Raw genomic sequence first — 25,964 nt, 5'->3', positions numbered from 1 at the left:
AGTTAAAGAGCATTACTAACTTCTGGGCTTCTGCAAGGTCAAAAAAGCATCACTTCAAAACAGCTTCCTCCCAGGGTTACAAAGGGACAGCGCAGTTACAAAGGAGGAGCAGAGGGACCTTCCCGACCCCAGCCCTCCAGGCTGTCTCCCTCTGTGCTGGCAGCATCCTGGGATTAATCAGTGCCAGAAGCAGGGGCTGACCCGTCACACAAAAATGCCCTCAGGCAAATCCCTGGGGTTTGGTGAAACCGGACCAGAAGGATTTGCTGTGAATCCACAGCTGGAATGCATCAGTGTCTCTGCTTCCCAAACACTCTGGCGAAACATTTCCCTCAATCTCTTTTAAAGCCATGGCGTTAATTCCGGTTTGTGTTTTCCAGCACACGCCCTAAACGAGCTGTGAGAAAACGTCTGGAAGGTGTTAAGCTCCGCGGGGATGTGGAGGGTGTCTCCTACTTCTCCTCCCCATCCCAGAATTTACACACTGCCTGGCACAAGTCCGGTGTCCCCTTGCTGTCAGTGCTGGCCCAGCATCCATCCCCCCCAACCCATCCAAAGAGTTGGGTGAGGAGCAGAAATGCAGCTGAATTACAAAACGGTACCAAACAAATAATACAACTTTATAATCACAAAATCATGGAATGGTTTGGGTTGGGAGAAACCTTACAGCCCATCCAGTCCCACCACTGCCATGGGCAGGGACACCTTCCACTAGCCCAGGGTGCTCCAAGCCCTGTCCAGCCTGGCCTGGGACACTGCCAGGGATGGGAGGTGTAGCTTTGCCAATCTAGTTTATTCTTCAATGGCAGAAGTTACAGTTTCACACCCAAATAAGCCCAGAGCTGTCTATTTTCCCCTGCTCAGTTAAGACTTTCCTAAAACAATATGCCTGGGTGAGAATTTGAGAGAGACACAAAGGCCAAATCTACCTCAAGGTTCCCAGATTTATGTGGCCAGTTTGGCCACAGCCTTTGAGGAGGACACGTCGGAAGAGCATTGTACTGATTAAAGACAAAATATTTAAGTATAAAGGTGGTTTGATGTTAAATTCCCCCAGGTTTTTCTGACAGGTCTCAGGATGGCCTCACGAATGGCCTGCTGGCTCCAGGTGAAGATGGAGTGGCAGGGAAGCCCCAGGTGGAGAACAGTTCCCTCTGCAGACATCAGACCCAGCCCAGCACCAGTGACCCCATCACAGCTGGAGTTCCCCTTTCAGTGTCCCGTTTGTCCCCATGTCTTTCTCAGGCCTGGCACCCCTGAGATCCAAGTCCATCCTACCACATGGGTCTCTCCAAGCTCATGGCTGCCTGCTCAGGGAGCTCTGTTCCCAAATATCTCCTGACAAAACCAGGAATCTTTTGGCTTGGCCTTTGTTCTCTGATTTCAGGTTTGTGGGGCTCGGCCCTCACGGGTTACACAGCCACAGAAGAATTCCTGTTCCTGTGGGGTTTGGTTTGTCTAAAGGTTAAGGAGTTGCCGTGTCCTGCCGTGCCCCAGAGCCTGCTCCTCGCGTGCTCAGCAGTGCTGTGTTTGTGTTGCCATGGGAAATTCCTGGGAGCCCTCCTGCCCCTGCCTCCCACCCTGCGTGAGAAGGGCCCTGTGTAACCTCCTGGGTGAGTCACATCCCCACACGAACCTGTCCATCCCAGGTGCCAGCAGCCAGTGAGGAGTGAATTTACAGCTCCAGGAAACGTCTGCTCAGCTGTACTTCCAGCGAGCACCAGAGCAAAACCTGTTATGTCAACACAAGCGGTTGCACAATCCGGTGTTTGATCCCACATCCACTCCCGAGCACAAGCAGATCTCCTGGAAAACCAGCTCTGTGTGCTCTGCAGGAACAGCTCTGCAGGTGATCACTCAGTGCTCAGGTGTCATCCCACAGACAAAACATGCCCAGGGGAACAGGAAGGGCATTGGCCGCAGCCCCATTCCCTGCCAAAATGGGTTTTCTTCTCACCAACACAAACAAGCCAAGGCCAAGCTCCAGTGCTCCCCAGGTCAGTGGGATTTATTCTGAACATTCCCTTCTGCTGGTAAAGGCAGAGAGATTTCCAGTGCCCAGCCTGGCACTGCAGCCTGCCCCAGGTGCCAAGGAAGAGACACTCAAGGCCACCCTCAGTGCTGGGTGTCCCAGAGCCCACCAGAGCTGCTCTCCAGGGCCCACCAGAGATGTTTTCCAGAGGTGTTTTCCGGAGCCCACAACAGCCGTTTTCCAGAGCCCACCAGAGCTGGTTTCCAGACCATACCAGAGCTGGTTTCCAGGAACTGAGCTCACCCCCCAAGGCTTCACCCCCTTCACCAGTGCAGGGTGGCACTTCTATGTCCTTCAGGCATAAAGGATCTTCCATGTGCTGCCCCTACAGAAATGTTTGAAGCCTGAAATAATTCATTCCCTAAATCCATCTTTTCGTGCCTCCTAGGGATCACACACTGGGTTCGGAAAAAATACTGTACACACAAAGCAGAACTTGGATTAAAGGGAGGGAAAATGGAAACAAAGGATTACATTTCTAGGTATAGGGAAACCGTGTGGTTGGTGTCACATTGTGTGTTAGAAGAGGGGTTTTCCTGCATTATTATTCTCCTACCAAATTATTTTTAATAATGTCTAATAACTTCCCTGCTTTATAAGGAATCCAAGATTAAAGGCAGCAAAAACTCATCCCGTGCACTGTCTTGTGAGCTGCCTCATACCATCGAGCTGCTCCACATATCTTCACAAAAAAAACTGAAAATAGCCCACAAATTATCAAAATAAAACTGTCTGAAAACAGCAGGTGACAAATATAGTTTTATTTTTTATCATCTGGTAACACTGTGATAATATAAACTGTATAAAGCATGATAAAACTCTTCCATGAAACAGAGTAGGTACATATTATAAAATAAAAAATACAAATGTTACATTACCAAAAGGAAAGGCAACATTTAAAAGAAAATATTACAATAATATAATGGTACCAGTTCCTTTCCATATTCCAGAATTTATGGAAAATGTTTAAATTATGCAGCACTAAGATAAGTTACTTTTATTTTCTCTCTTGATTTTAAACATGCACTAACTCAAACAGAAATAAAACCTATTGATCAATACAGGAAATGTTATTTAACCACAGCACTTTGCATGTAGACTTGGACCAACCCAGTCTAATGGAAGGTGTCCCTGCCCATGGCAGGGGGCGGAATGAGATCTACTTTAAGGTCCCTTCCACCCCCAACCATTCCACAATTCTTTGGTACAGTGGCTGTTAAAAGAAATGCATTGTAATTCTTTCCCTTCCCAGGGATTTACTGACTTTAGCAATTAAAGTTTTCAGAGGTGCAGCTGCATTCTCTGTGCATTTGCAGAGTTACAGCAATACTGGTTGAGATGGTACTAAAATAATCTCTATCTATGCACAGTCTTTCATTAATCAAAGTACTAAGAATATATTTTTAATATAGCCCTTAAAGCTTCACATTCTTACCTGGGCATGTTCTACCAATCCCCAGTAAACATTGCCACTGTCCCTTTGCAGAAATGTGTTGTTTTACTCATGCTCAAATGCAAAATCACTGTCAACTTATAAAGAAACATCCAGGTCAGAAATACACAAACTGACAATAATTTAACACAGGGTTGCCAGTAGCTCAAGAGTTCAAGCAATGTAATTTTGAGGGCTAAATACGAAAAAGAAAGTATCAGAGGTTTAGGTTTTTGCTGAGTGGTACAGACATTCTCATATAGCAGTAGAGTGGATTTACATTTTTTTTTTTATTATTCCATCTTATCCTTCAAGCTATGCCCAGTTTACATCAATTAAAAATCAATTACCCCCCCAAAAGAAACTAGTTTACAATTTTATAAGAAAACACAAAGACACTGAACCCAATGATCTCCAACTAATTCCACAGTTTTAAAAACGAGGATCTCAGCCTACTGAAATGTTTTTAGCTCTCAAAAAAGCAGTACAAAATGCTATTGGAACATGAGCATCCACAAGAAGACGTGCTTAGGAGTGTCACACAGCCCTGTGAGGAGCAGGGATGCTCCACTCAAGTCCTTTTGCCTGCAGTTCCAAAGGCAGGAGCAGTTTCTGGGCAGGGCGGGGCTGGGCACAGCCTCTACGTGTGGTTGTTGTTGAGGTTGCTCTTGTTGAAGAACCTCCTGGCCTCCACACTGCTGAGGGACACGGAGCAGCGCGAGGGGTTCTGCTTCCTGTACTCGATGCTCTCCATCATCGCCTCCTTGATCACCTGCAGCCAGCAGCACAACTCGATTTGAACGCTTTGAAAAGCACAGAAACAGCCCCTTCTCCCATCAACAGCTGCTGCTCCCACTTTTAGATCCCCTCCATCACTGAGCAGAGGGATCGATGAGTTTTAGCACAAATAGTATTTCTTGAGTGTATAAAATACTGATTTTAATGTGGTTAGTAAAAATATGAGACAGGCCACTAACACCAAAGAAATCACACAAAAACACACAGTATTTAAAAAAGTCCCAGTGGAACTCAGAAAGGTAAATCCAAACACTGAGAAAATCCTTATTTCAAGGATGTAGAAAGTAGTTATTATGTTGAGAAAGATTTAGTCTTCACTTTTAAATCCTTTGTGCTGATGTAACAAGTTTTCTTCACTATATTGATTAAAACCCCCATATCTATCTGGGATGTTCATTACACTTGTCACTCCATAGATATTGGGATCATGATGTCATGTTTCACCAACTATCAATTACAAATAATTATTACTGAGTTAGCTGATAAAGAAATTTCCTTCAGAGAAAACTTCCAGTGTCTTTTTTGTCCAATTAGACAAAAAAAACCCTGAGTATAAAATCCTGCACATCTTTAACAGTGCCCTTTGCTCAGCTATCCTGAATGGCTTGGGATGGTAAAATGGCAAAACAAAGGCAAGAACTGAATGAGAAAATCAGGCAAACACTGAGGCACTGTACCTTCTGTAGGGCAGATTCAGGGCTTTCCTCACATCACCCACTTCCCCCTGTAACAATCCAGCCCCTTTAACCCCCCATACTCACATCCATGTTATTGAGGGTGTTGAACTCCATGAGGTCATGGAGCCTCTTGAAAGCCTCGTTGGGATACTGGAAGTTGAAGGTAGAGAAAGGTGTATCTGGATCATCAAAAATATCAAAGTCTGCAAAATCCTTCTCTTCTTGTGTTTCTCTGGGAACGCCTGCACAGGACAAATACGAAAATTCCATCCAAATGTTACAGCTGAGGATTTATTACCTTATTTTTAACAGCTCCTTTGAATTAATTCCCTAAGGACAGCAGACAAAGCTGGAGCTGTTTCAGAGGCTAAAGATTCCTAGTACATAACCACCAAGTGATTCCAGAGGAACAGATGGATTCAGCATCAGGAATTGTGAGCTCACCTGGAGCTTTGTACTTCCTGAAGTCGATGTTGGCCAGCACGAAGTGGATGATGGTTGGACAGTCCTTCTCCGAGGAGGTGTCCTTTGGTTTGAAAACATAGCACTCCTTCATGCCCTCTCTGTCAAACACGTTGGGGTCTATCTTGGGGAATGGAAGCTTGTTCATTTTGGCCCATTTTTCAGCCAGCAGGATTTCCTGGAAAGAGGAAAAAGACTCAGGTGCACAAAGCTTCCACTGCAATGTCAGGAGGTTTGCAGAGACAGGGATCATGTGGGGTGGTTAATGTAATCCATAAATCATTAAATCTCCAACACAGGAAGGACATGGAGGGGGTCCAGGGGCACCAGGATGGTCAGAGGAGGGAAGGCTGGGAGAGCTGGGATTGTTCAGCCTGGAGAGGAGAAGATTTGGGGAGACCTCACTGTGGCCTTGCAGTGCCTGAAGGAGCCGACAGGAAAATGGAGAGAGACAATTTCCAAGGGATGGAGTGATAGGACACAGGGAATGGCTTCCCACTAGCAGAGAGTAGGTTTAGATGGGATATTGGGAAGGAATCCTTCCCTGTGAGGCTGGGGAGACCCTGGCACAAGGTGCCCAGAGATGCTGTGGCTGCACCTGGATCTGTGCAAGGCCAGGCTGGACAGGGATTGGAGCAACCTGGGCTAGTGGAAGGTGTCCCTGCCATGGCAGTGGGGGGATGAGGTTGATGTCCCTTCCAGCCCAAACCACCCTGTGGTTCTCAGGACTAATCAAGTCCATCTCAGCACAGATGACCCAGCAGGACCAACTGAGCACCTCACTCACCCTGCCCAGGCTCTGCCACATGAGTCACAGGAAGGAACATGGTCTGCCCCAGAAACCTGGGGGTGAATTTACAGAGCTGACACTGAGGGAGAAGCCATCCATAATTTACTTTGCAAAGCTGTACCAGTGCTGTGGCAACCACTGAGAGCTTCTAAACACTGGGCCACGCATTGTTGTACTCAGAATTAATCCCCACACTCAGGGGCCTCTCAAAGCACACCGTGTGAAGAGCTCTGGAAAACAGGCTTCTTTTTCCTCATGACAACACAGTAAACAAGATAATTTGTAAATAATGACTCAAAAGCATGTAATGAGGGTGTGTGAGAGGGAGGAGAGGGAAGGTCAAACATCTTTAATCTTGGTTTTCAGTGAAATAGGACCCTTCTTTGGACGGCTGTTTTGGATACGCAAGAGATTAAGAGATAGTGGGTGTAAAATGGTAAACCAAGGCTCGAGTCATTGAGTAAAATATTAGAGTGCTACCATAGATACAGACCCACTTCTGAAGTGGCATTTTCTCTTTGCAATGCACCAATGGGACAGAACTGGTTCCTGTGTCTGTCCTCTGCCTCAGGAATACACCTGTGTCTGCCTCTGCAAACAGCCACTCGTGCTCCAGAAACAATTCCCTTCAACAGAGGCTTCTGGAAAACCTGAGGCACCATCGAATTTTCCCACCATTTTTTATCGTGTTAAAGAATTTTTTGCATTGAAAATGACATTTTGGAGAAAAACCTTCAGGATACCACTTGAGTGCTCACTGATCTCCCCATGCTCCCCAAAACAACCCAGAAAATTGCAGCTGACAAAGACAGAATGCTAAGGGTAGCAGGGGTGACCATATACAGCCTTTTGCAACGACTCCACCTGTGGAATGTTAAGAAAGGGAGGCAAAAGATGTTTCAGAGGCAATGGCAGTGCTGTGTCAGCAAAATTTAGCTGCTGGGGTAAGCACTCTTGACGAAAAAAGGAGATACATTCTTATACAAATAGAATATTGAAGGAAAAAACAGACTCTGGGATTCAGTCATTTAAGGAAAAACAGAGGATCTCAAGCACTAGGAAGTCTTCTCAGTGCTCTATTCTCCCCAGTAGCCCCAAGAGACCTAGAGATCACAGGAATTTCTCCTTTTATTCTCCTGTAATTTGGCTTTGCAGTTGGCAGCACTGATCTCAAACTCATTTTGCTACTGCTGTTGCTTTCTAATGTTGTTTTGGGGGTTTTGTCACTCCACAGCAGCTGAAGGAAAAGAATTCTCCGTTTGTTGTAACTAAAATTTGCCTGTAAAGCAACAAGGAATGCCATCTGTTTCTCAAACAGGAATGTTAGTTCTGAGTTCCCTTAAAAATTATTTTAAAAATCCATTTGGGTTTGAAATAAATAATCCCCTTTTTTGAGGATGATAGAATCATTACTGTTGGAAAAGACCTCCAAGATCACACAGATCAACAAAATCCCACCTCCCACTAAACCACAGCACAAAGTGAGAAGCTCACAGCAGTCTCTGAAGTGCTGGTTTTTCTGTAGCAGTTACCAAAAATGATCCATGTAAAGGCTTTGGGATCAGCTGGAGCTGTGTGGATGTGCAGGTGGTATAGACTGACAGCTGTGCTTCCCACACCTGCTGCACAAAACAGCCATGGCACTTAGTCCCTGTGCTCCTGTGCTGTTTTGCTCTGGTCTGGATAGATTTAAGATGGATTTTAAACCAGGATTACCCTGGTGAGATGTAAATTAACAGTTAACCCTGATCCCAAAAGGTCATTTGTTTAGCAATCTTGAGATGATGCATTTCTGCAAGATGACACGAAACCATCCATTCACATCACAGCACACAGAGGAGAGCAGCTGGGTGGAGGGAGAGGACGGCAGGGAAAATGACTTAATTGTTTAATTCTGACAGAAAATAAAACTCTGCAATCAGTGCCAAAGCAAAACTTCCATAAAAACAACCGAACTCCTGCTTCAAAGCAAGTTCATTATCCCTCCTTGTGCCAGTTGCCTCATGGAAGGCATGTAAACAGGAACTGAGGCACAGGGCAATATTCTGCCTTGACGTGGAAAGAAATATTCCAAAGCTGCAGATACAACAGCACAGAGGCCTTTCTGGGACCATGCGGATAGAACTGAGTCACCTTGAACCCCAGAATGCAGGAAAGAAGTGCCTGTATCACTTACTTTGAAAGGAGGACTGGAATCACTTGGTCTGGCTGAGAAATCAAAGGAGATGATGAGATCCACACCTCTCTGGGGCCTTAGGATGAGCGGGTAGGGCAGGTTAAAGGTCAGCCCACTGTCCACGATGTGGATCTTCTTGCTCTTCACATCCAGGGGCTCATAGATCCTCTCAAACTCATCGGGATCTGCGTGGAACACGGGAAAACCAAACAAGCAGGGACACCTGAGTTAAGAACTGAGGCTCTGATGAGCTTTCCAGTGTCTCCCTAAGTGCAAGGGAGAGCATGGAATTTGAACTGCACAGCGTATCCCAGTGACAGGATGAGGAGCAATGGCCATAAACTGAAACACAACAAGCTCCACCTCAACACAAGGAAGAACTTCTTTCCTTGGAAGGTGCAGAGCCCTGGAACAGCTGCCCAGGGAGTGAAGTCTCCCTCTCTGGAGACATCCCAAAGCCCTCTGGATGTGCCCCTGTGTCACCTGCTCTGGGTGACCCTGCCTGGGCAGGGGGTTGGGCTGGGTGACCTCCAGAGGTCTTCCACCCCTAACATTCTGTGAACCCCTCAGTGTTCTACAACCCCTGCCCAAACCTATTCACCCAGGTTCCCTCCCAACCCCACATCCTTCCCAGCGGTCCCAAATTTACCCAAAAATCCACAGTGTGGCTCTGCCCTCCTGTGACACTTGTCTGTGCCTGCTTCTGCTCATTAAATTGGGACTATCAGGTCTTGCTTTCCAACCTGCACCAGACCTGATGACCTCACTCTCACCACTCCAGCAGGAACAAAGAGAAATAGTGCCCCATATCCATAATTCAGGCACTGGACAGAATTCCCTGACAGCCACTTGCTGCTGGTGCTGTCCCAGTGTGGTATCCACCACTGTCTTCTCTAACCCCAACATTCCTTCAGGTACAGCTCAGGGAAAACAAATCCATTTTCCCTGGGTGTCTTTACACTTGTCCATGTCTCTGGACACTAGGAAATGAAAGTCTCTGGACACTACTAAACTATCCCTGCTGTACTTAAAAACTTTTCCCCTGACAGTCTTTTCTTGTTCCAGACCTTACACATATTTCCAGTGCATGGTTTTGCTTTTTAACAAAAATCTAATGCTCATATCTGTAGAGGGCAGTGTAATGTAAGGAATGTTGGATAGAAAAATATAATTATTTCTCTATAATTGAATTTCCTGGTATCTACTTAGTGACAGTGATAGTAATCTGGAAAAAAAAAAAAAAAGGTATTTTTGAAGCAAAGAAAATCCATCAAAAATAATTCTAACTCTTGTCCCTGTCATTTCAGGAGCAGCATGTTGTGAAGACCAAACAAAACGTTAAAACAAATTATTTCATTTTATTTCTGTTGTTGTTTATAAGATGATCCTGTTCTAAATAATAAGGCACCATTTTCCCACTATTTGCCTTGATTTCTAAAGGAGAGAATGCTTTGAAATCATTGCCTATTGCTAAAGGGCTAAGTGTGTTTATAAAACCTTTTTTAGAACCAGATATATTTCATAATCATGAGTTAGCATAAATGAATGAAAATATATCAGTATTTATCAAATTCATCACAATTTTTAAAAAAACAGTAAAAACCCACCCTGACTACAGTTCCCTTTAGCACACGTAGACCAATTTGGTTTTCCTCTTCTTGTTTAAAGACAACAGGTCAAACATAATTAACCCTTGTTCTCACTAGAACTTCTAAGGAATTGCAAAAATATTTTTGTTCATGTTTCATCTTTTCTTATGTTACAAAAACTGACTTTGAAAGATCCTTTAATCAAGAATAGCATCAGTTATGTTTGTGATGGGAGTGTTATTACTGCCACACAAACTTCCTCCCAACACTGACGAGTGAGATGGATCCTCTGGCTTACAGCCCTCATGATCCTAAAATCAAATTTATCAAAATAATCTTACTATATTTTAAAGGAGAAAATGTCTTCATGCCGACAATAAATTTATAACAGCCATATAAATGGGTTTTAGTAATGATAGTCCTCATAGAATCCTAGAACCCCAGAGCCTGGGACATGAATTTTTAGCCTTTAAGAAAAGATGCACTCCTATTACCAGCACCTTCCAGTCCATCAAACAGCAAACTGGGAGAAAATGGGAGGATGTGGCACTTGGGGACAGGGTTTAGTGGCAGTGCTGGGTTGATGGCTGGACTTGATGATCTTAAAGGCTTTTTCCAGCCTTAACAACTCTGTGGGCCTGTGTTTACCAGCCCAGCTCCATGTTTAGCCAGCTCAGTCCTGTCAGCTTCCCAGCAATGGGATACACAGACAGATATTTGTTAGGAAATCATAAAGAGGGCACGTCCCACGGACCAAGTCTGCCACAGATGGCAGCTCCAGTGGGAGGAGGGCAGATCAGAAGGGCATTTTCTACTGACGTCCATCTACTCCAACTGTTTCCATAAATACTGAAATAAGGAAGCAGGGATTAGGGGTTATTTTTCCCCATTGTTATGCACTTGGCATTTTCTCAAATTGTTCTGGTGTGTTGTAACATCAAGAAAAGAAACAGAACAACTCTTGACTCCACAATGAAATCATTCCTGATGAAATAAGAAAATGTTTAGGATTATCTCCACAAATAGAATCTGTGGAAAAGCAAACCAAGAGTTTAACTTCCAGACCAAGCAGCTGGGATCTCTGCTGCAGGCACTGCAGATCGTAAATTCAATCCTCAGTAATGACTGTAAGATTGCCCTAGGTCAGCCACAGTTCATCCACTGCAGAGGGTTTGGGACAGCTGGAGATGGAATATTGTTGATATCCTTTTTGATTCACTTATTTCTCCTTTGGAGTGTAAGGCAATAAAGGAGAGTAAGTCTTAAAGCAATACAGACTTCCCTCTGCACTCAAGCTGACAGGTAAACTGCCAGTGCTAGGAATAAATATGCACAGTTTAAATGCATCCAGTGCCACAGTAATCTAAGGATTTAAATTTTACACCACAGTCTCCTTTCTATCTGCGCCTCTGGGCTCCTCAGCTCTTCCATATATTAGGAAAATTCACAGCACTAAAATGTGGATACACTCATCACACTACTGAATGATTACATTTTATATTAACTACTGACATTTCATGGGGTTTTTAACTATTCTTGACGATAATATTGCAACCACTCACAGCTGTCAGATCTGAGTTGTAACTGCAGGTTTATGAATGTGGGCTTTGGCTAACAGCAAAAACCTGCAGTCATGTCAAACTTTTCCCATTTTAACCCACAGAAGTTTCAGGCACTCCAAAGTAATTGTGTCAGAGGTGCAGAGTTCTGTCAAACTAGCATTTTATTGCCATCTAAATCAAATCCCAGGAAGTTGACAGTTGATTCTGAAGACTATCCACGTGTCTTAATTATGCAAAATTCTCATCAACTGTCATTTTTTCCAACCATAAATTTCCTACCCACTTTCCTGCCTCTTTTCCAAGTACTATAAATATTAAGACTACCCAGTTGTAAACACCTCTGAGATGACAGAAATATTTAGAAAGTGGAGTCCAGATGGAAATTACTCTTCAAGCCCTGCAAGGGATTTGTTACATTAACAAATACACATTAGAGCACGGCTGCTACTTAAGCTTTTAAATGACATCAGGTATTTACTGTTGCTTAATGAGCACCTGGGACAATCTCCTTCCTCTGCATAGGAAATGAGGGCTGAGGAGAATGGTGCTGTCACCAGGGATAGTTCGTAGGGCTGTGCTAGGAGGAACAGCCTGGAGGGAACACACCCTTCAGAGAGGTGTAGTTGTTCTTTGCTTGATGGATCACAGAATCATGGGATGGATTGGGATGGAAGGGACCTTGAAGATCACTCAAGGCCACCCCTGCCATGGGCAGTGACACTTTCCACTAGCCCAGGTTGCTCCAAGCCCGGTCCAGCCTGGCCTTGGACACTGCCAGTGCCAGAACAACACAGAGAAATTAACTGCTTTCACTGAGCAGACTGCAGGGACCACTAAGGCAATGGCTCCAAAATCCTAACCAAACACAATTATTCTCACAGCTACTGTTCCACACACCACATCCCTCATGGAGTGAGGGAAGACTTTGAACCTCTTTCGCAAATTCATATTTTTCTGAAATTCTTATCCTCTATCAGCATTCTTGTTTAAGCCAACATGAAATATGGATCCACATGCACATCAGGGATCCTGGAATGGGATCATTTTAGATGGATTCATACTGGGAAAAACATGGTGTCAGCAAAGTAAGAATCTATCAGCTGTGTCAGGGCAGGGTCAGTCTGGAGCTCAGGGGAAAAGTTCTTCCCCAGAGGTTGCTGGGCACTGCCCAGGCTCCCCAGGGAATGGGCACAGCCCCAAGGCTGCCAGAGCTCCAGGAGAGTTTGGGCAATGCTCCCAGGGATGCACAGGCTGGGATTGTTGGGGTGTCTGGGCAGGGCCAGGGGTCAGACTCCATGATCCTAATGGGTCCCTTCCAAAATTCACTGATTCTGTGATCCTACAAGTGAAGAAGTGTGCTGCTTCCAGGCTTTTTTCAAAAGACAAAGACAGCAGATGAGCTACAAAGGTTTTGCAACCGGGAAGCCCTACAGGAGAGCAAGGAAAGGTTTCATTTCCACCAGCAGGCTTAGCATCAATAAGAGCCAAGGAACAACCTGGAAACCCTTTGGAGAAGGCCAAGACAGTGAGAAAGCAGATGTAACAAATGGCACCGCATACAAAAGCAGTTTGGTCCCCTTCTACCAAACCAAGAGCCACTGTCCCTCCAGTGGCTGCTCCACACGCTGTGCCAAGGGACAGGGCAGGGAGCAGACAGAAGTCACTGTGTGGTGCCCTTTGAGCCTCACAGTCCCCTCACAAGCTCCACTGCTGGACAATGCCCACGGCGCTGTTGTGGCCCTCCTGGTGTGATGTTACTCTGCATTCATTAATAACCACACACAGCACCAGTGTTCTGGGAACTGACCTGCCACTGCTGCCGGCTCCTCCTCCTCCAGGGACTCCTGGGTGAGCAGCTCTGCCAGAGGGGACAGGGGGTAGCAGCTGTTGAGGTTCAGCCCCAGCATGAAGTTGTGCACCTTGCCAGCGCGGCCCTCGCGCGTGTTGAACAGGGCGCTGTCCCCCACCAGGGCCATCAGCATGCGCTGCACCCAGCTCTCCTGGCTGCTCTCCTGCAGCCTCTCCTGGCACTCCCGCTTCGCCTCAGCGCCCTCGGTGCCTGCACGCAGAAATGGAAACACCCAGTAGTGGTATTTAAACACAGCAAGTGTAACCCCACCACTGCAGGAGTTATAAAATAAAGGACCTGCAAAAATACAAAAGTTCTTTCAACGAGCCGGGGGCCGGATGATGGAGCTTTGAAATTGATTTCAGAGATTTCAGAGAAGTGCAGAGAATTCATCCTTTCAGCTTCACAGCCCAGTGAAATCTTTCATCTACACCACAATAGTGTGGATGTGTCCATCAGGAAAATAGACTGGGAACATCAGATGACCTGAGCAGGCCTTTCTCTGTAAGCTCTGCTGGGCTCAGGGACAGACCTGAGCTGGTAAGATCCATACTTGATGTAGACATAAATTCATCTGGATGTGCATTGACAGCCTTCTCCATCTTTTCTGCCTGTTAGAAACCCAGCTTTGCTCAGGAAAGCAGAGTTAGTCTGCATAAAGGATAATGCTATAGCATGAGAATTCTAAAATACCTGAAATTGTCATTTGAGTAAACTGTAAATTACAATTAATATCTGTTTTTAATTAACTAAAGAATACAATGAAAGATCCAGACTTAGATGTCTGCAGTTGGAGCCCACAGTAAAAATGACTGGCCTTAATGACCCTTGCGTTCATTCACCTGTCAAAACTTGACTTTTTGGGGAGTTTTGGTTAAGAAAATAATTCAGGCTCAAGCTTGATATGTTAAATCCAGCTTTTAAACTTGCCTCTTTAAGCCAGGCTTTAAAGGAGCTGAGTTTTACATAAGTATAGAGAAAACAAGCATCAGAGAAGTCCAGCATCTGTCCAATAACATTCTATGGAAGTGAGAAGGATTTCCAAGTGTTTACAATCCCAGATTTGTTGGTTGTTCACTATGGCTACAAAGTAGGAGAGAAATGTGTTTGGTGCTGGCTGTAGTGTTTAAACAGGAAATCCACAAATAAACACAAAACCTGGTACCACCTACGGTTTTACACATAAGGGGAGCTGAAGAAGCAATCACTGAGCTGAGCTAATGACATAATTCCCTGTCTCACCATACAGAATTTTCTTTTCTTCTGTAGATCCTGAAATCACAAACAGCTGCATGCTCATCTTTGCTCTACTTGCTAAAAATAAAACTCTATTTTTTGCAGGTGAAAATCATCCCAAAAATATAATCAAATACAGAAAGCTGACTAAGAGAGCAGAAATCTCCAGGTGCTTTAGGTTCTTAGAGGTAATTGTCAATAGAATCTTTTCTTCCCACTGCCCAACATTCCCTTTGTGGCTGTGCCCTTCTGAGCACCTGGATTTGGGCACTGTTACAAACACTGTGCCATGCATGAGGAATTTCCTGTATCAGATGTCATTTGTAAAGGTGCTAGAAGACACTTGTGAATGCTGGAAACACATATTAAATCATTCCCAGGTATATATTTCATCACTAAACCCTTGAAAACAATGGATAGTGTTGGTTTAGGGAGCTGGCAGCAATTCCAAAGTGCCTCTGAGCTCAGCAGCTTGCTGGAAACAGACTTCTAGAGAGCTCTGGCTCAGCAAACCACTTTTTCTTGGGACATATGTGGAATTCCAGATGTGTGTGAGAGAAAATAACCTGATGATCAGCTTGAGCAGGAGACATGAAGTGAAGCCCAGAACCTCTTGGGGTCTCTTGTTCTCTATTTTGCTGAGCCACACAAAAGCTGATGGAAAAAGGAAACAATGAAATGAAAACTGAGCATTTCCTTACCTTTTGGATGCTGTGACTCATCTTCACTGTCTGAGCTGTCATTGCTCACAAGGTGCTTTAGCCTAATATTTTCTGTTGAAAGAGATATAAATTCCTTTAAACTGCTGGGGTTTAACTGGCAGAACAGTTAAGAATTTCAAAACAATTTGAGTCATAAAATTCTCATAGTTTTTGTAATAGGAAATACAGCTGAAGAGACTGGGTCTGCTGTGGACATTAGAATGTGAGCAGCAGGTATTGGATTTAGCCTGCAATTTTTGGGCTGGAAAAGAAAATGCAACCCTAAAGCAGTACCTCCCAGTCCCGTCTGCACCACATACCTGACACACTTTATTCACCTTCACGAAAATGTAGATGTCTAGCTTCTGTCCTCTCAGTAGCTCCTACTGAGCTAGGAAAATGTTACTGTGGTGCCAGGGTGGCACTGGGCACCTCCAGCTCTGGTCCAGGCTGTGGTTCAAGTCACATCAGTATTTTCACATCTGATCCCACCTCAAGAGTATTTTTTAAATGATAGGTGAAATGAGTCACAGATGACAGATAACATTCTGTGTCTCACTATCTTTCAAAAGCAAACTTTTCCATGATCACATTTATCGACAGGGATCCTCCATGAGGAGGTGTTAACACTCAGGAGCTGTATCAGAAATGGGAACCTGGAGGTCTCATTCTCATCCATAAAGAAGAGATTAGCAAACAGCTAAATTCCATCCATTAGGAGGCAGAGAGAGGTTATTATTTAAAAACTATCTCTATCTACATTTGCTCTTCTTGCTCTTCAGAAACATCTGGTTCTCTAGGATAATTTATTTATTGGTCAGATCTTCCCCGTAATGCTGTTTTCTCAACAGGAAACAGAAGTGTAAAAAGCCTTTTATCGTTAACTACATTCTCAGATAAAACTCGATACAAGTCCATCCAAACCAAGCCACAACTCTTTCTTTACAGTCATCTTGTCATTTCTGTGCCAGGAGTGAAACCAAAACCACTCAATTTGCAAGCAAAGGACCAGATAACCAACAGGCTGTGGTTAGAATGGAGCAATTTAACAACCCAGAGGTAAGAAAATTCAGGTGCACTTTGCTAAACCCTTTATTAACACAGCCCAGTGTCAAGAGACTACACAAGTAATATTAAATATTTGTCACCTTCTGCTCTCCAAAAATCACACAACTAACAACATAAAGAGAAGAGTCTATTAACTATCAGAAAAGAGGTGGATAGATGCATGTGACTTTCAGCAGCTCTGAGTGACCAGAAGCAAAAATGAAAGAAAGGAAAGAACATTCCCAACGCTCTTTCCCCACCTCAGCAGCAACCAGCAGTTCCAGCAACTAAAGGTAATTAATTCCACATTCTTAAATGACTGCAAGTAGTGCCATCCTTCCACAGAGGGAGAATCTTGCTAGTAATTGCTCTGCATAGTGCAATTATTTACTAATAGTACCTAATTCTTCTTCCATGGTGGGCCCTTTATTCTGAGAATTGGAGACACCAAGGACTCTGTTAAATAATATTGAAAATGCACTGCCCCAGACACCTGAAAGAGAAAAAATAAGCAACGAATGGTGCTTGGCAGAAGGAAAATAAACTCCACATATCTTAATAAGCAGTATTTAAGCAGTTGGTTGCTCTCTGAACACACCTCTGAGTTTGGAGCAGGCCAAGTCATAAGCTCAGATGTCCAAATCAGAACAAAAACCCATGGACATTAGAAACAAATCAACAATGCCAATCCATATCTGTGAAATCTTTCAAATGAATGTCTTCCAACAAACTGAGAGCTCCACTTACTGTCTCACACTTTGAGTGACTGCATTTAAAAGTCCATTAATTACTTTTTTATAATTTTTTTTTATTTATTGCTTTTATTTTTAAGCCTCTTTCTGTCACATACTCACCCATTAGGAAATGCAAGGGATTTTCAGTATATTTCTTCACCACTGTCCCCATAAAAAACTTGCTTCCAAACAGATCAGGAGACATGAAAGTGCCATACTTGGCCATTCCAATTTCGTATGGACTGAATTCCACCCAGTCTGCAAAGTCAGGAACAAGACTGCTCAGTCAGAAATCTCAGGAGAGATGGAGAGAAACACAAAAATGAACCAAGCAAAGAAATTTTAGTGACATGGGAAGCCAAATAACCATTAGGAATATCAAATCAAGGTCAGTGACGTCTCAGCAGGGAAAGAACCCTCATTCCCTCTTATCACAATAAACTTTGGTGAAAAGAACGAGGCTGGAAAACCAGAGGTATAAAAGGAGAGATCACAAATGAGGAACACACTGTGACATCTGGTTCTCATCCCCTGCTTCAGCATGGTTCCCTGCCACATGTGAGTGAGTCTCAGCTCCAAGCTGCTTTTCCTTCACTGCAATTCCACCAAAAACATGGAGAGCGGTGACAGAGGTGGCACAAAACCAATTACTGAATAGCCCAAGGGTTGTGAAATATTCTAGCAGAGGCATTTGGATTCTATCCAAAACAAAAGTTTTGTGGGAAAGCCAATATCAAAAGGCAAAGCTGAGAGGCAGCTGATAAACTTATCAATTCAAACATTGCCAAAGATCTCCTTAGAAGTCAATTTTATTGAGCAGAGAGCTGAAGAAAAATATGGAATAAAATGTTCAAATGATTTTCTGATCTTAGAAGAAAATATCAGAAGTGATGTGGATTCTGTTGATGTAGGCCTTTGAAAATGGATCTTAGCTGACTTGGAAACAGGTTTTTTTGATACCAGTGGAGTTGTTCCCAGAGAATTCAGTTCAAAAAGGGAGCAAATAACAAACAAAATATATCTTCTCTTTTTAGCATTTCACCCATTCAACTATTTCACCTTCCCTATTTTTAGCAGGGATTGATTTGACTGGAAATAAAAGAAACAGCTTTGAGATATCCCCACATGTCATCCACCCTCAGGATATCCCTGCTGACGTGTGGAGCAGAAGGTGAACACTTGTCCTGAAAAGGAAAAATTTAATCATGACTGCTGGGAGTTTAATTTCAGGTAAGGGTAATGCTTATCTGAGCTAAGTCAAATACAACATCCTATTTTCCAAATAAGTCACCCACAAATCTTCACCTTCACTGGAACAGAAGGTAATTCCATTGAGGCCCCAGCCCAGGAATTTCATATTCCTTTTAGCTGTATGAACATGAATTGGCAGATATGTATGCAGAACCAGGGTGACAGCAAAGCTGAACTGAGAATTAGAATTAACTTGTGTTAAGTCCACCTCCAGCTTGCATTTGCACTGAAGGAGATTTCTCAAATCACAAAGCCTGCTCAGAGAAATAAAATTTCTGCCTTAAAATTAATGTCAATTAAGAAGTGTAAATATTTCAAAATTTACTATAGCTCTCACATCAGGAACAGCTAAATGGAAGAAACGAGCTTAAAATAAGATGCAATCAAGATCTAGCACCCTGTGTAATGACAGAGATGTCAGCCTCAAAAGGCAAACCCAAGTTCCACTGGCACAGGGAATATCTTTTTATACAGCAAAGTAAAGCCTCCAGGTGCTTCTGATCTTGCTTAGAGAAAGACATTATTAACAAAAGACCATTTTGGTCTTAAAACAGTAATCCAGTTAAAATATACTGAAAAACAGAAGTTCATCTAAACCCCAAAATATTCCTATTTTCAAACAAAAAGTATCAGTTTCCTAAGAAGCAAAGTTAAAGACACATTTTCCCATGAAATATTTAGCCTAATTTACAATTCCTCATTTTCATTTCCAACCAAAGTTTTGACAGCCACTTCTCCAAATAAAATAATATTTTAGGAAACACAATGAATATAAGCCTGAGGCAAACCACCTGGCACCTCCCTTTCCAGTCTTGTACGTAACTATATAGGGATGCACACATCCTTGTCTTAGTGTAGCATCTTCCACAACTGGACTCACTCTCAGCTGAAGTTACCAGAGGGGATTAAAACCTATGGAATAAATACAAATAAAAGGGGTTTTTTTTTGTGTTACTAAAGCACTTCACACTGGGCAAGAAGTGAAAAAGAGGCATTATATCTCATTTGTTTGTCCAATTTTAATCATGGAATCATTAGAGTTGGTAAAGACCTCTAAGATCATCGAGTCTAACTGTTGATGTCACCCTTCTCTGAAAGAGAAGGTGACTGAGGACATTTTCATTTTCCTGTTTGATACACTAATTTAAACATCTTTTCCCTGTTGAAGTCACCAGGTTTCTCTTTGGCTTGGCACTCCTACCTGATTATGTCATCACCTATCCCTGAGTAACTTCTTATCACTCTGTAAGATTCCCAGAAATCAGATGCAATTAGTCTCAGATGCATTAAAAAGAAAAAGGGTTTTTTAACCAGCCACACACCTCCCTCCTTGCCACAAGTGACTCAACACAGATTGGGAACACACCTGCAAACATCAGCTCTGAGACATCTGGTTTGACATGCAGACAGGTGAAGAGTGGCAGAGCACACTGGGCATTATTGACCTTCTCTTTCATATGGCTCAGAGTGGTGTCCATCCTCTGCAAGGAAAGAAAGACATTGGTCCCAAACACATCCTGGAAAGGCCTGCTTATATATACACATATATATACATAACTATCACATTTTTATTTTATATAAAGGTCTGGGAGACTCCTCCTGTCAATGACATTTGATAAGAAAAGTTTTTCACTGATGTGTCAGCTTCTGATTTAAATTAAACACTGTGCATTTTTTCATCCCTTGGTACACAGGGACTTACCAGCCTCACAACAATTAACAGCCCTTCAGCATCAGAATTCTGTACATCTGCAACTAAATGCTCTGTTGCCTCTTTTTCAGTGTTTTAAATTGTTTAAGACCCATTATTAGTGTAGGGACAGAAGTGTATAAAACACATCTGCAAATCTATTGACAAATTTCAATCTTGCCACAAGACCAAATCCAGCTGCTGCCCACCTGACTCATTTGAACTGAAAGTCTTTGTGCCTGATTCAGCCAATTAGGAATTTTCAATTATAAAATACAACAGTATGAAGCTCTCCTGTTGTCTTATTTTCACAAAGACCAAGAGGATCTTTCATGTTGAAATTAGTACTTTTTTAAGCAAATTCTGTTTCTTACAGCAAAATGTGCACCCTTTATTATATGTCACTAAGGTCATTTCAAAGAAATAGTAACAATGGGAACTATATAAGAGTTTGACAGCTTTAACAGCATCAAACAGTACTTTTTAAAGCAAATGCTGTTTCTTATAGCGAAATGTGCACCCTTTATTGAATAACACTAAGGTAATTTCAAAACAGTAGTTACAGTGGGGATTATATAAGAGTTTGACAGCTTAAATGAGCACTCACATCATGGATCAGTGTTTCCCCTATGAGCATGCCAAAGATGTCTGTGAAGGTGACAGGCTGCCCTGAGCTCTTCTTGTTCCACAGAGCCTCGATGTAGCGCTTGACCTTCTGCGGGGTGAGCAGCAGCAGGGGGTTGTGGCTCACCGAGTTCATCAGCTCCTCATTGATCTCCTTTGGGCCCTTGGCTGGGAACTCAGGGTGGGAATACAGAGTTGACATATACCTGCAAAGGCAAACAGGCTCTGTGAGCATCAAACCTGCTGCAGTGTCAGCTGCCTGGAAGCTACACAAAGCTCATACGTGAGCTGATACAGTTGCTGATTAAATCAGGTTAATTGACTCTCCATTTATACAGGAAATTATAATTTCCTTTTTCTCAAAGCACAGAAAGCTGAGCAATTTCTTCTAAATATAAGCATAGGATCAAACACTCAACATGCATTTTTCATAATGTGTATGAAGCAAATGATTAAAGAGTCCTCATTTTTCTGTTTAAGGGATAACAAACAGAACATTCTAAGCTGAAAGGAACTCCTCCAGTCAGCACAGCTATGTGGCAGACTGGAGGTCCTGGAAGGACACATGCAGCTCTCTTCCTGTAAGAGTTACCTCTCTGCCCTCCAGTTCATTATCACTACTGAAAAAGTTCTGAAATATCTCAGTGTATCATCTATACCAGAAGGATTTGGGTTGGAAGGACCTTAAAGCTCATTCAGTCCCACCCCCTGCCATGGGCAGGGACACCTTCCACTAGCCCAGGTTCTTCCAAGCCCCATCCAGCCTGGCCTTGGACACCTCCAGGGATCCAGGGGCAGCCACAGCTTCTCTGGACACCCTGTGCCAGGGCCTCACCACCCTCCCATGGAACAATTCCTTCCCAACAGCCCATCCAACCCTGCCCTCTGGCAGTGAGAAGCCATTCCCTGTGTCCTGTCACTCCACCCCTTGGAAATTGTCTCTCTCCATGCTTCCGGTCAGCTTCTTCAGGCACTGCAAGGCCATAGTGAGGTCACCCCAAAGCTTCTCCAGGCTGAACAATCCCAGCTCTCCCATCCTTTCCTCCCAGCAGAGCTGCTCCATCCCTCTGACCATCCTGGTGCCTCCCCTGGGCTCTCTCCAGCGGCTCCAGCTCCTTCCTGTGCTGGGCAGCTCTGCAGGTGGGGTCTCAGCTGAGCTCAGGGGCAAAATCCCCCTCCCCTTCCTGCTGCCCAGGCTGGGGGCTCAGCCCAGGGCAAGGGTGGTTCTGGCCTGGATATGGTCCCATTTTCCAGGATATGATGCTTCCATAATAAACTGAAGCACAGTAACTACAGCCTGCACAGAGAGCTAGCTGACTGTGAGGATGAGGTAAATCTTGAGTTTGTCACTAAGAAACAAGCTTAGTTTTACTGCAAACAAAGCTCAGACACGTGCAGGCAGCCCTGGCTTCCACTTGGTTGGGTTAGGTAATACCAAGACAGGCCCTTCTAATCTGTGAGAGGCTCATTTACTATTATTTACCCAGTGACCTGGCCCAGGCACACATGCCTTACTCCAGGCACAGCTCTGAGACACACATGGGGTCAGCCTGGCCCTGTGGTCATGCCCAGCCATTTCTGTGACAGCACAGCCAGCCCTGTCCCACGTGGGCTGCCAGGACTCCATCCATCCACAGGCTTCACGTGAGCTCCTGGGCGCAGGGAAAGGGGAATGAAGCTGGAGGAGTCAGCACAAGGTTGAAGCAAGATGGCAGAAAAGCACTGCTCCAAGGTTAGGCATGCAGCTGAGGGGACAAGCAAAAACCTGCCTCTCCCATCAGGAAAGGAATTCTCCACCCTTCAGGAAAAAAAGAAAAGAGAATTATTCCCAAAAGACAGACTGCATGGAAAAGAAAAAGAAGGGAGTGTCAAAGTGTCAATTTATTTATTCATCAAGCAAGGAAAGACTGAAGGATGACATCAGAGAGCAAAGGCAAATTTGTTCAAACACAACTGTCTCCAATCTATTTCTGACTGGAGGAGTTCAGATAATCTAGTATAAATAATAATCTTGCTATTTTAACTCAGATTTTATAGGTTTACATTAGATCAACTACGTATTCACCCCTGGGTTTTCCCCAAAACGACCTCATAGCCAGCAAAGTGACGTCTGCCCTGAGCAGGGATTACAAACCCTTCCCTAGAAACACAGGTAATGTTTTAACAGCAGGTTGCACTATTCCACCGCTCTTCATCCACCTTCTGCTGTTCCCAGCTGTGACAGAAATCCATCTATCTCTCTCAATGGACAGTGATAAATCTGCCCCCACCAGTGAGAGAAAACAGAGGCTCCCACCTTTTATAGTGCAATATAAAGGAGAAATTTACTCTAGTTCATAGACACTTCTGGCATTTCAAAACCTCCTGGCATTCTGAAAACTTCCATCTAGTCTGGGAGAGGGGGAAGCAAGCTTCACACAATGAAAAATAATTGACAAAAAACCCCATACAAGGAATAGAACTGATCGTTATCTCCTTCAAGAGTCAAGTCTGGGGTTAGAGTGTGGAATTAAAATTCATGTGCTTCCTTGGAGCTAAACCAGGTGATAAAGCTCATCCCAGGCAGATTTCCTGCTTGCTTATACTACAAGAAGTCTTTTTCTCTCAAAGAATTGAGACATTTGTATAATCTCATCCCTGAGTCTGAAAGGACCCTCGAGGTCTCTGCCCCAGCCTCCTGGTGGCTCAGTCAAGTCCAGCTTCCACATGAGCACTGAGTCAGACTGAGGATGACACTGTGCCCAGCCCCAGGGAGGATGGCTCAACACATTCCAGTGCTTGGCCACTCTCACTGCAACAATTCCCCTAAGAGTTAATCCAATTACTCCTTGTCCTTTCCCTGGGCATCTCCAAAATAATTTGTGTTCTTCACAATTACTCATCAGGAACTGAAGATAACAGTAAGATCTCCCCATCAATGCCTGTGCCTGCTCCTCAAGGCTAAATGAACTATTTTAAAACCTGATTTATTGTCTAAATTAAACAGTGCCAGTGGGACTGAGACAGGGGTTATCCACAGAGGGATGCCCTGCAGGGTGGCAGCCAGGCCCCAGAAATTCCCAGTCAATCCACCAGGATTTTATACTGGGTGTAAAATGGAGCAGAAGATCTTTCAGTGATTTTGAGGCACTCTAAAAGCCCTCCCAAAGCACACAACACATTTTGGGTTGATTGAGTCAGCAGCTTCAAATCACAATGGATTTTTCTGGCTTTTCACTTTTCATCAGAAAAATAAAACACACATTAGGTGTTGATATAGAAATATGGGTGCATATGTGTGGCACCTCTTTCCATCCATTCCTGCTCTCAAAGCTCCTGGAAGAACACCTGGAGCCTGAGCTCTCCTTGCCCTTTGGGGCATCCAAAACATCTCCCCCAGCAGACTAGGATGTGTAAAATGTGCTGTGAATGATAACCACAGAAATAAGCCAGCTCTGGTGACAATTCCTTCAGAACCCGCTGCAGGGAAGCAGAGGACAAGCAAGAGGAAGGCCTTACCAGGTGGATCCGGAGAGCCCAGCAATGTAGGTGGCACAGTCCAGGACTCCTGACTCATAAAGTGCTTTCATGACTCCAGCAAAGCCCACCATGGCCCGGAACCCTCCTCCCGAGCCCAGCACGGCGATCACCGGCACCTGCAGGGATGAGACAACACCAGCACCACGTCAGGGACAAGGGACACGCCCGTGGAGCACCCAGTCCAGCCCCTGGACACCCCAAGAAGAATTAGAATTTATTTATTTTATGCTACAAGTCACCGCTTGTCGCAAGATTTCTAAACAAAAATATACTCGGAATTTCTTTAGAATGTCTGTCCTTCTTATCCATGATCCGAAATAGAGGAGATATTAAATTCGGTTATTAAATGAACTATTCAGTTACAAGACCACAGGGGTTTCTAAAGCAACCTAAACACCAGCTTTAATCCAATTCGTATCATTGTGACAGAGCCAAAGGCAGTAATATTTACTAATGAGAAACAGAACAGAGACAAATAATATTTTGACTGGGAGTTTAAAAACAAGTTTTATAACAAAAACATCCACTATTACTACATAGCATGAAGACAATCTCAATTTTACCATCACTTTGCAAAAACTACCAGAGAGTTAATGGGAATTCATAGGGATCTGGACAACTACTCAACCACCAAGAGAGGAGTGAGCAGAACCATGTTTACTATGGCACCAGGTTAAAATTGTGTCCACAGGGGTTCATTTTACACTTTTTTCCTTTTTATTGGCCAGCCCTGACATCAAGGTTGTTCCCCTCAACTGCACAGCTTCCCCAGATATCAAAAAAGAAGACAAAATAAAATAAAAATTTACAACCACCATATGTTTTGGCATAAGTAACAGGCTCATCTGGCTCCCAGTTTCCAAAATCCAGGAGAATTTTCCACTGTTCAGGGGTGACAAAGGAACCACCTCTCGGCTGTTACTGAGCATAAAACGAATTGCACAGCTGTGCAGAAAGCCCCTATCTGATCAAATTGCTAATCTGTCAAAAATCTCCCTGAAAGGCAATTCCAGGTGCCAATAGGCAGGATTAGTGACAGGAAAAGGATCCATGTGATGACAGAGTCCTGTTCTTTCTGCAGACTCCATGCTCCAAGCCATGAAACTCCCCTGGGGACTGACTGTCCCAAGGAAATGCCCGTGAACAATGACCAAGGCACTCAAGATGTTTCTCAAGGCTTCCACTCCCCAAAACTGCTTATTCTTGATGCAGTGAGATTATTCTGCTACCTCCTTCATAAGTGTTCAGCTTTAGTAATAGAAACCACAGGTATTCATCGTGCAGCTCCAGAGATAGGGATCTATCCCAAAAATGACACAGCCCAGGGAAGGATTTGGGATATGTTTTGTTAAGCCAACACCCCAATAACGGAGCAGCTGCTTTGAAGGAAGAGCCATGTCAGTAATCACTCCTTTAATAACCTGGGGAGGCTTTGAAAGCTCCTCAGGAGCACTGCCCACTCAGCCTGAGCAGACACATCCCAACAGGATGGAGATGTCACCTGCAGGTGCAAGCCTGGAGAAGGCATGTGAGAACACTCCCAGAGCACCACTGCTCCACCCATCAGGGCAATGGCACTGGGAAAATGGGAGAGTCCCTCAGGAGGCACAGGAATCCACTATGGAGATGGGCTGGGAATGCCCAGGGCAGTCACCAACATCCTGACTGCAAATGCTTCCTGATCCACAGGCACTCTGGGCAGCCCAGGTTCCTGCACTGGCAAGGGTGGGTGCAGCAAGGGGAAGGTGGATTATGGAATCACAAAATCCTTCAGGTTGCAAAAGACCTCCAAGAT

At 44.1% G+C, this 25,964-nt stretch overlaps 1 protein-coding gene across 4 annotated transcripts in view; it reads right to left on the bottom strand.

The window, feature by feature from the left end:
* Nucleotides 1–2,807: 2,807 nt before the first annotated feature.
* Nucleotides 2,808–25,964, bottom strand: part of PLA2G4A (phospholipase A2 group IVA) — a 69,091-nt gene continuing 45,934 nt past the window's right edge. For all 4 annotated transcript variants that reach the window (XM_041420778.1, XM_041420777.1, XM_041420779.1 and 1 more), the window contains 11 exons: nt 24,149–24,285; nt 20,634–20,856; nt 19,703–19,817; nt 17,206–17,343; nt 16,752–16,844; nt 15,305–15,376; nt 13,326–13,577; nt 8,368–8,552; nt 5,384–5,579; nt 5,024–5,181; nt 2,808–4,236 (listed from right to left, as the gene is read on the bottom strand). In XM_041420778.1, coding sequence (XP_041276712.1) covers nt 4,105–4,236; nt 5,024–5,181; nt 5,384–5,579; nt 8,368–8,552; nt 13,326–13,577; nt 15,305–15,376; nt 16,752–16,844; nt 17,206–17,343; nt 19,703–19,817; nt 20,634–20,856; nt 24,149–24,285 — 1,701 coding nt within the window. In that variant the 3' untranslated portion in view covers nt 2,808–4,104. The remainder of the gene's footprint in view (nt 4,237–5,023; nt 5,182–5,383; nt 5,580–8,367; nt 8,553–13,325; nt 13,578–15,304; nt 15,377–16,751; nt 16,845–17,205; nt 17,344–19,702; nt 19,818–20,633; nt 20,857–24,148; nt 24,286–25,964) is intronic.

This window comes from Onychostruthus taczanowskii, unplaced genomic scaffold, assembly GCF_017590055.1.
Source record: "Onychostruthus taczanowskii isolate IOZ18803 unplaced genomic scaffold, ASM1759005v1 scaffold65, whole genome shotgun sequence".
Taxonomy (NCBI): domain Eukaryota; kingdom Metazoa; phylum Chordata; class Aves; order Passeriformes; family Passeridae; genus Onychostruthus; species Onychostruthus taczanowskii.
The sequence above is the reverse complement of the archived record's forward strand: the minus strand, read 5'-3'. Positions and strand labels throughout refer to the sequence as shown.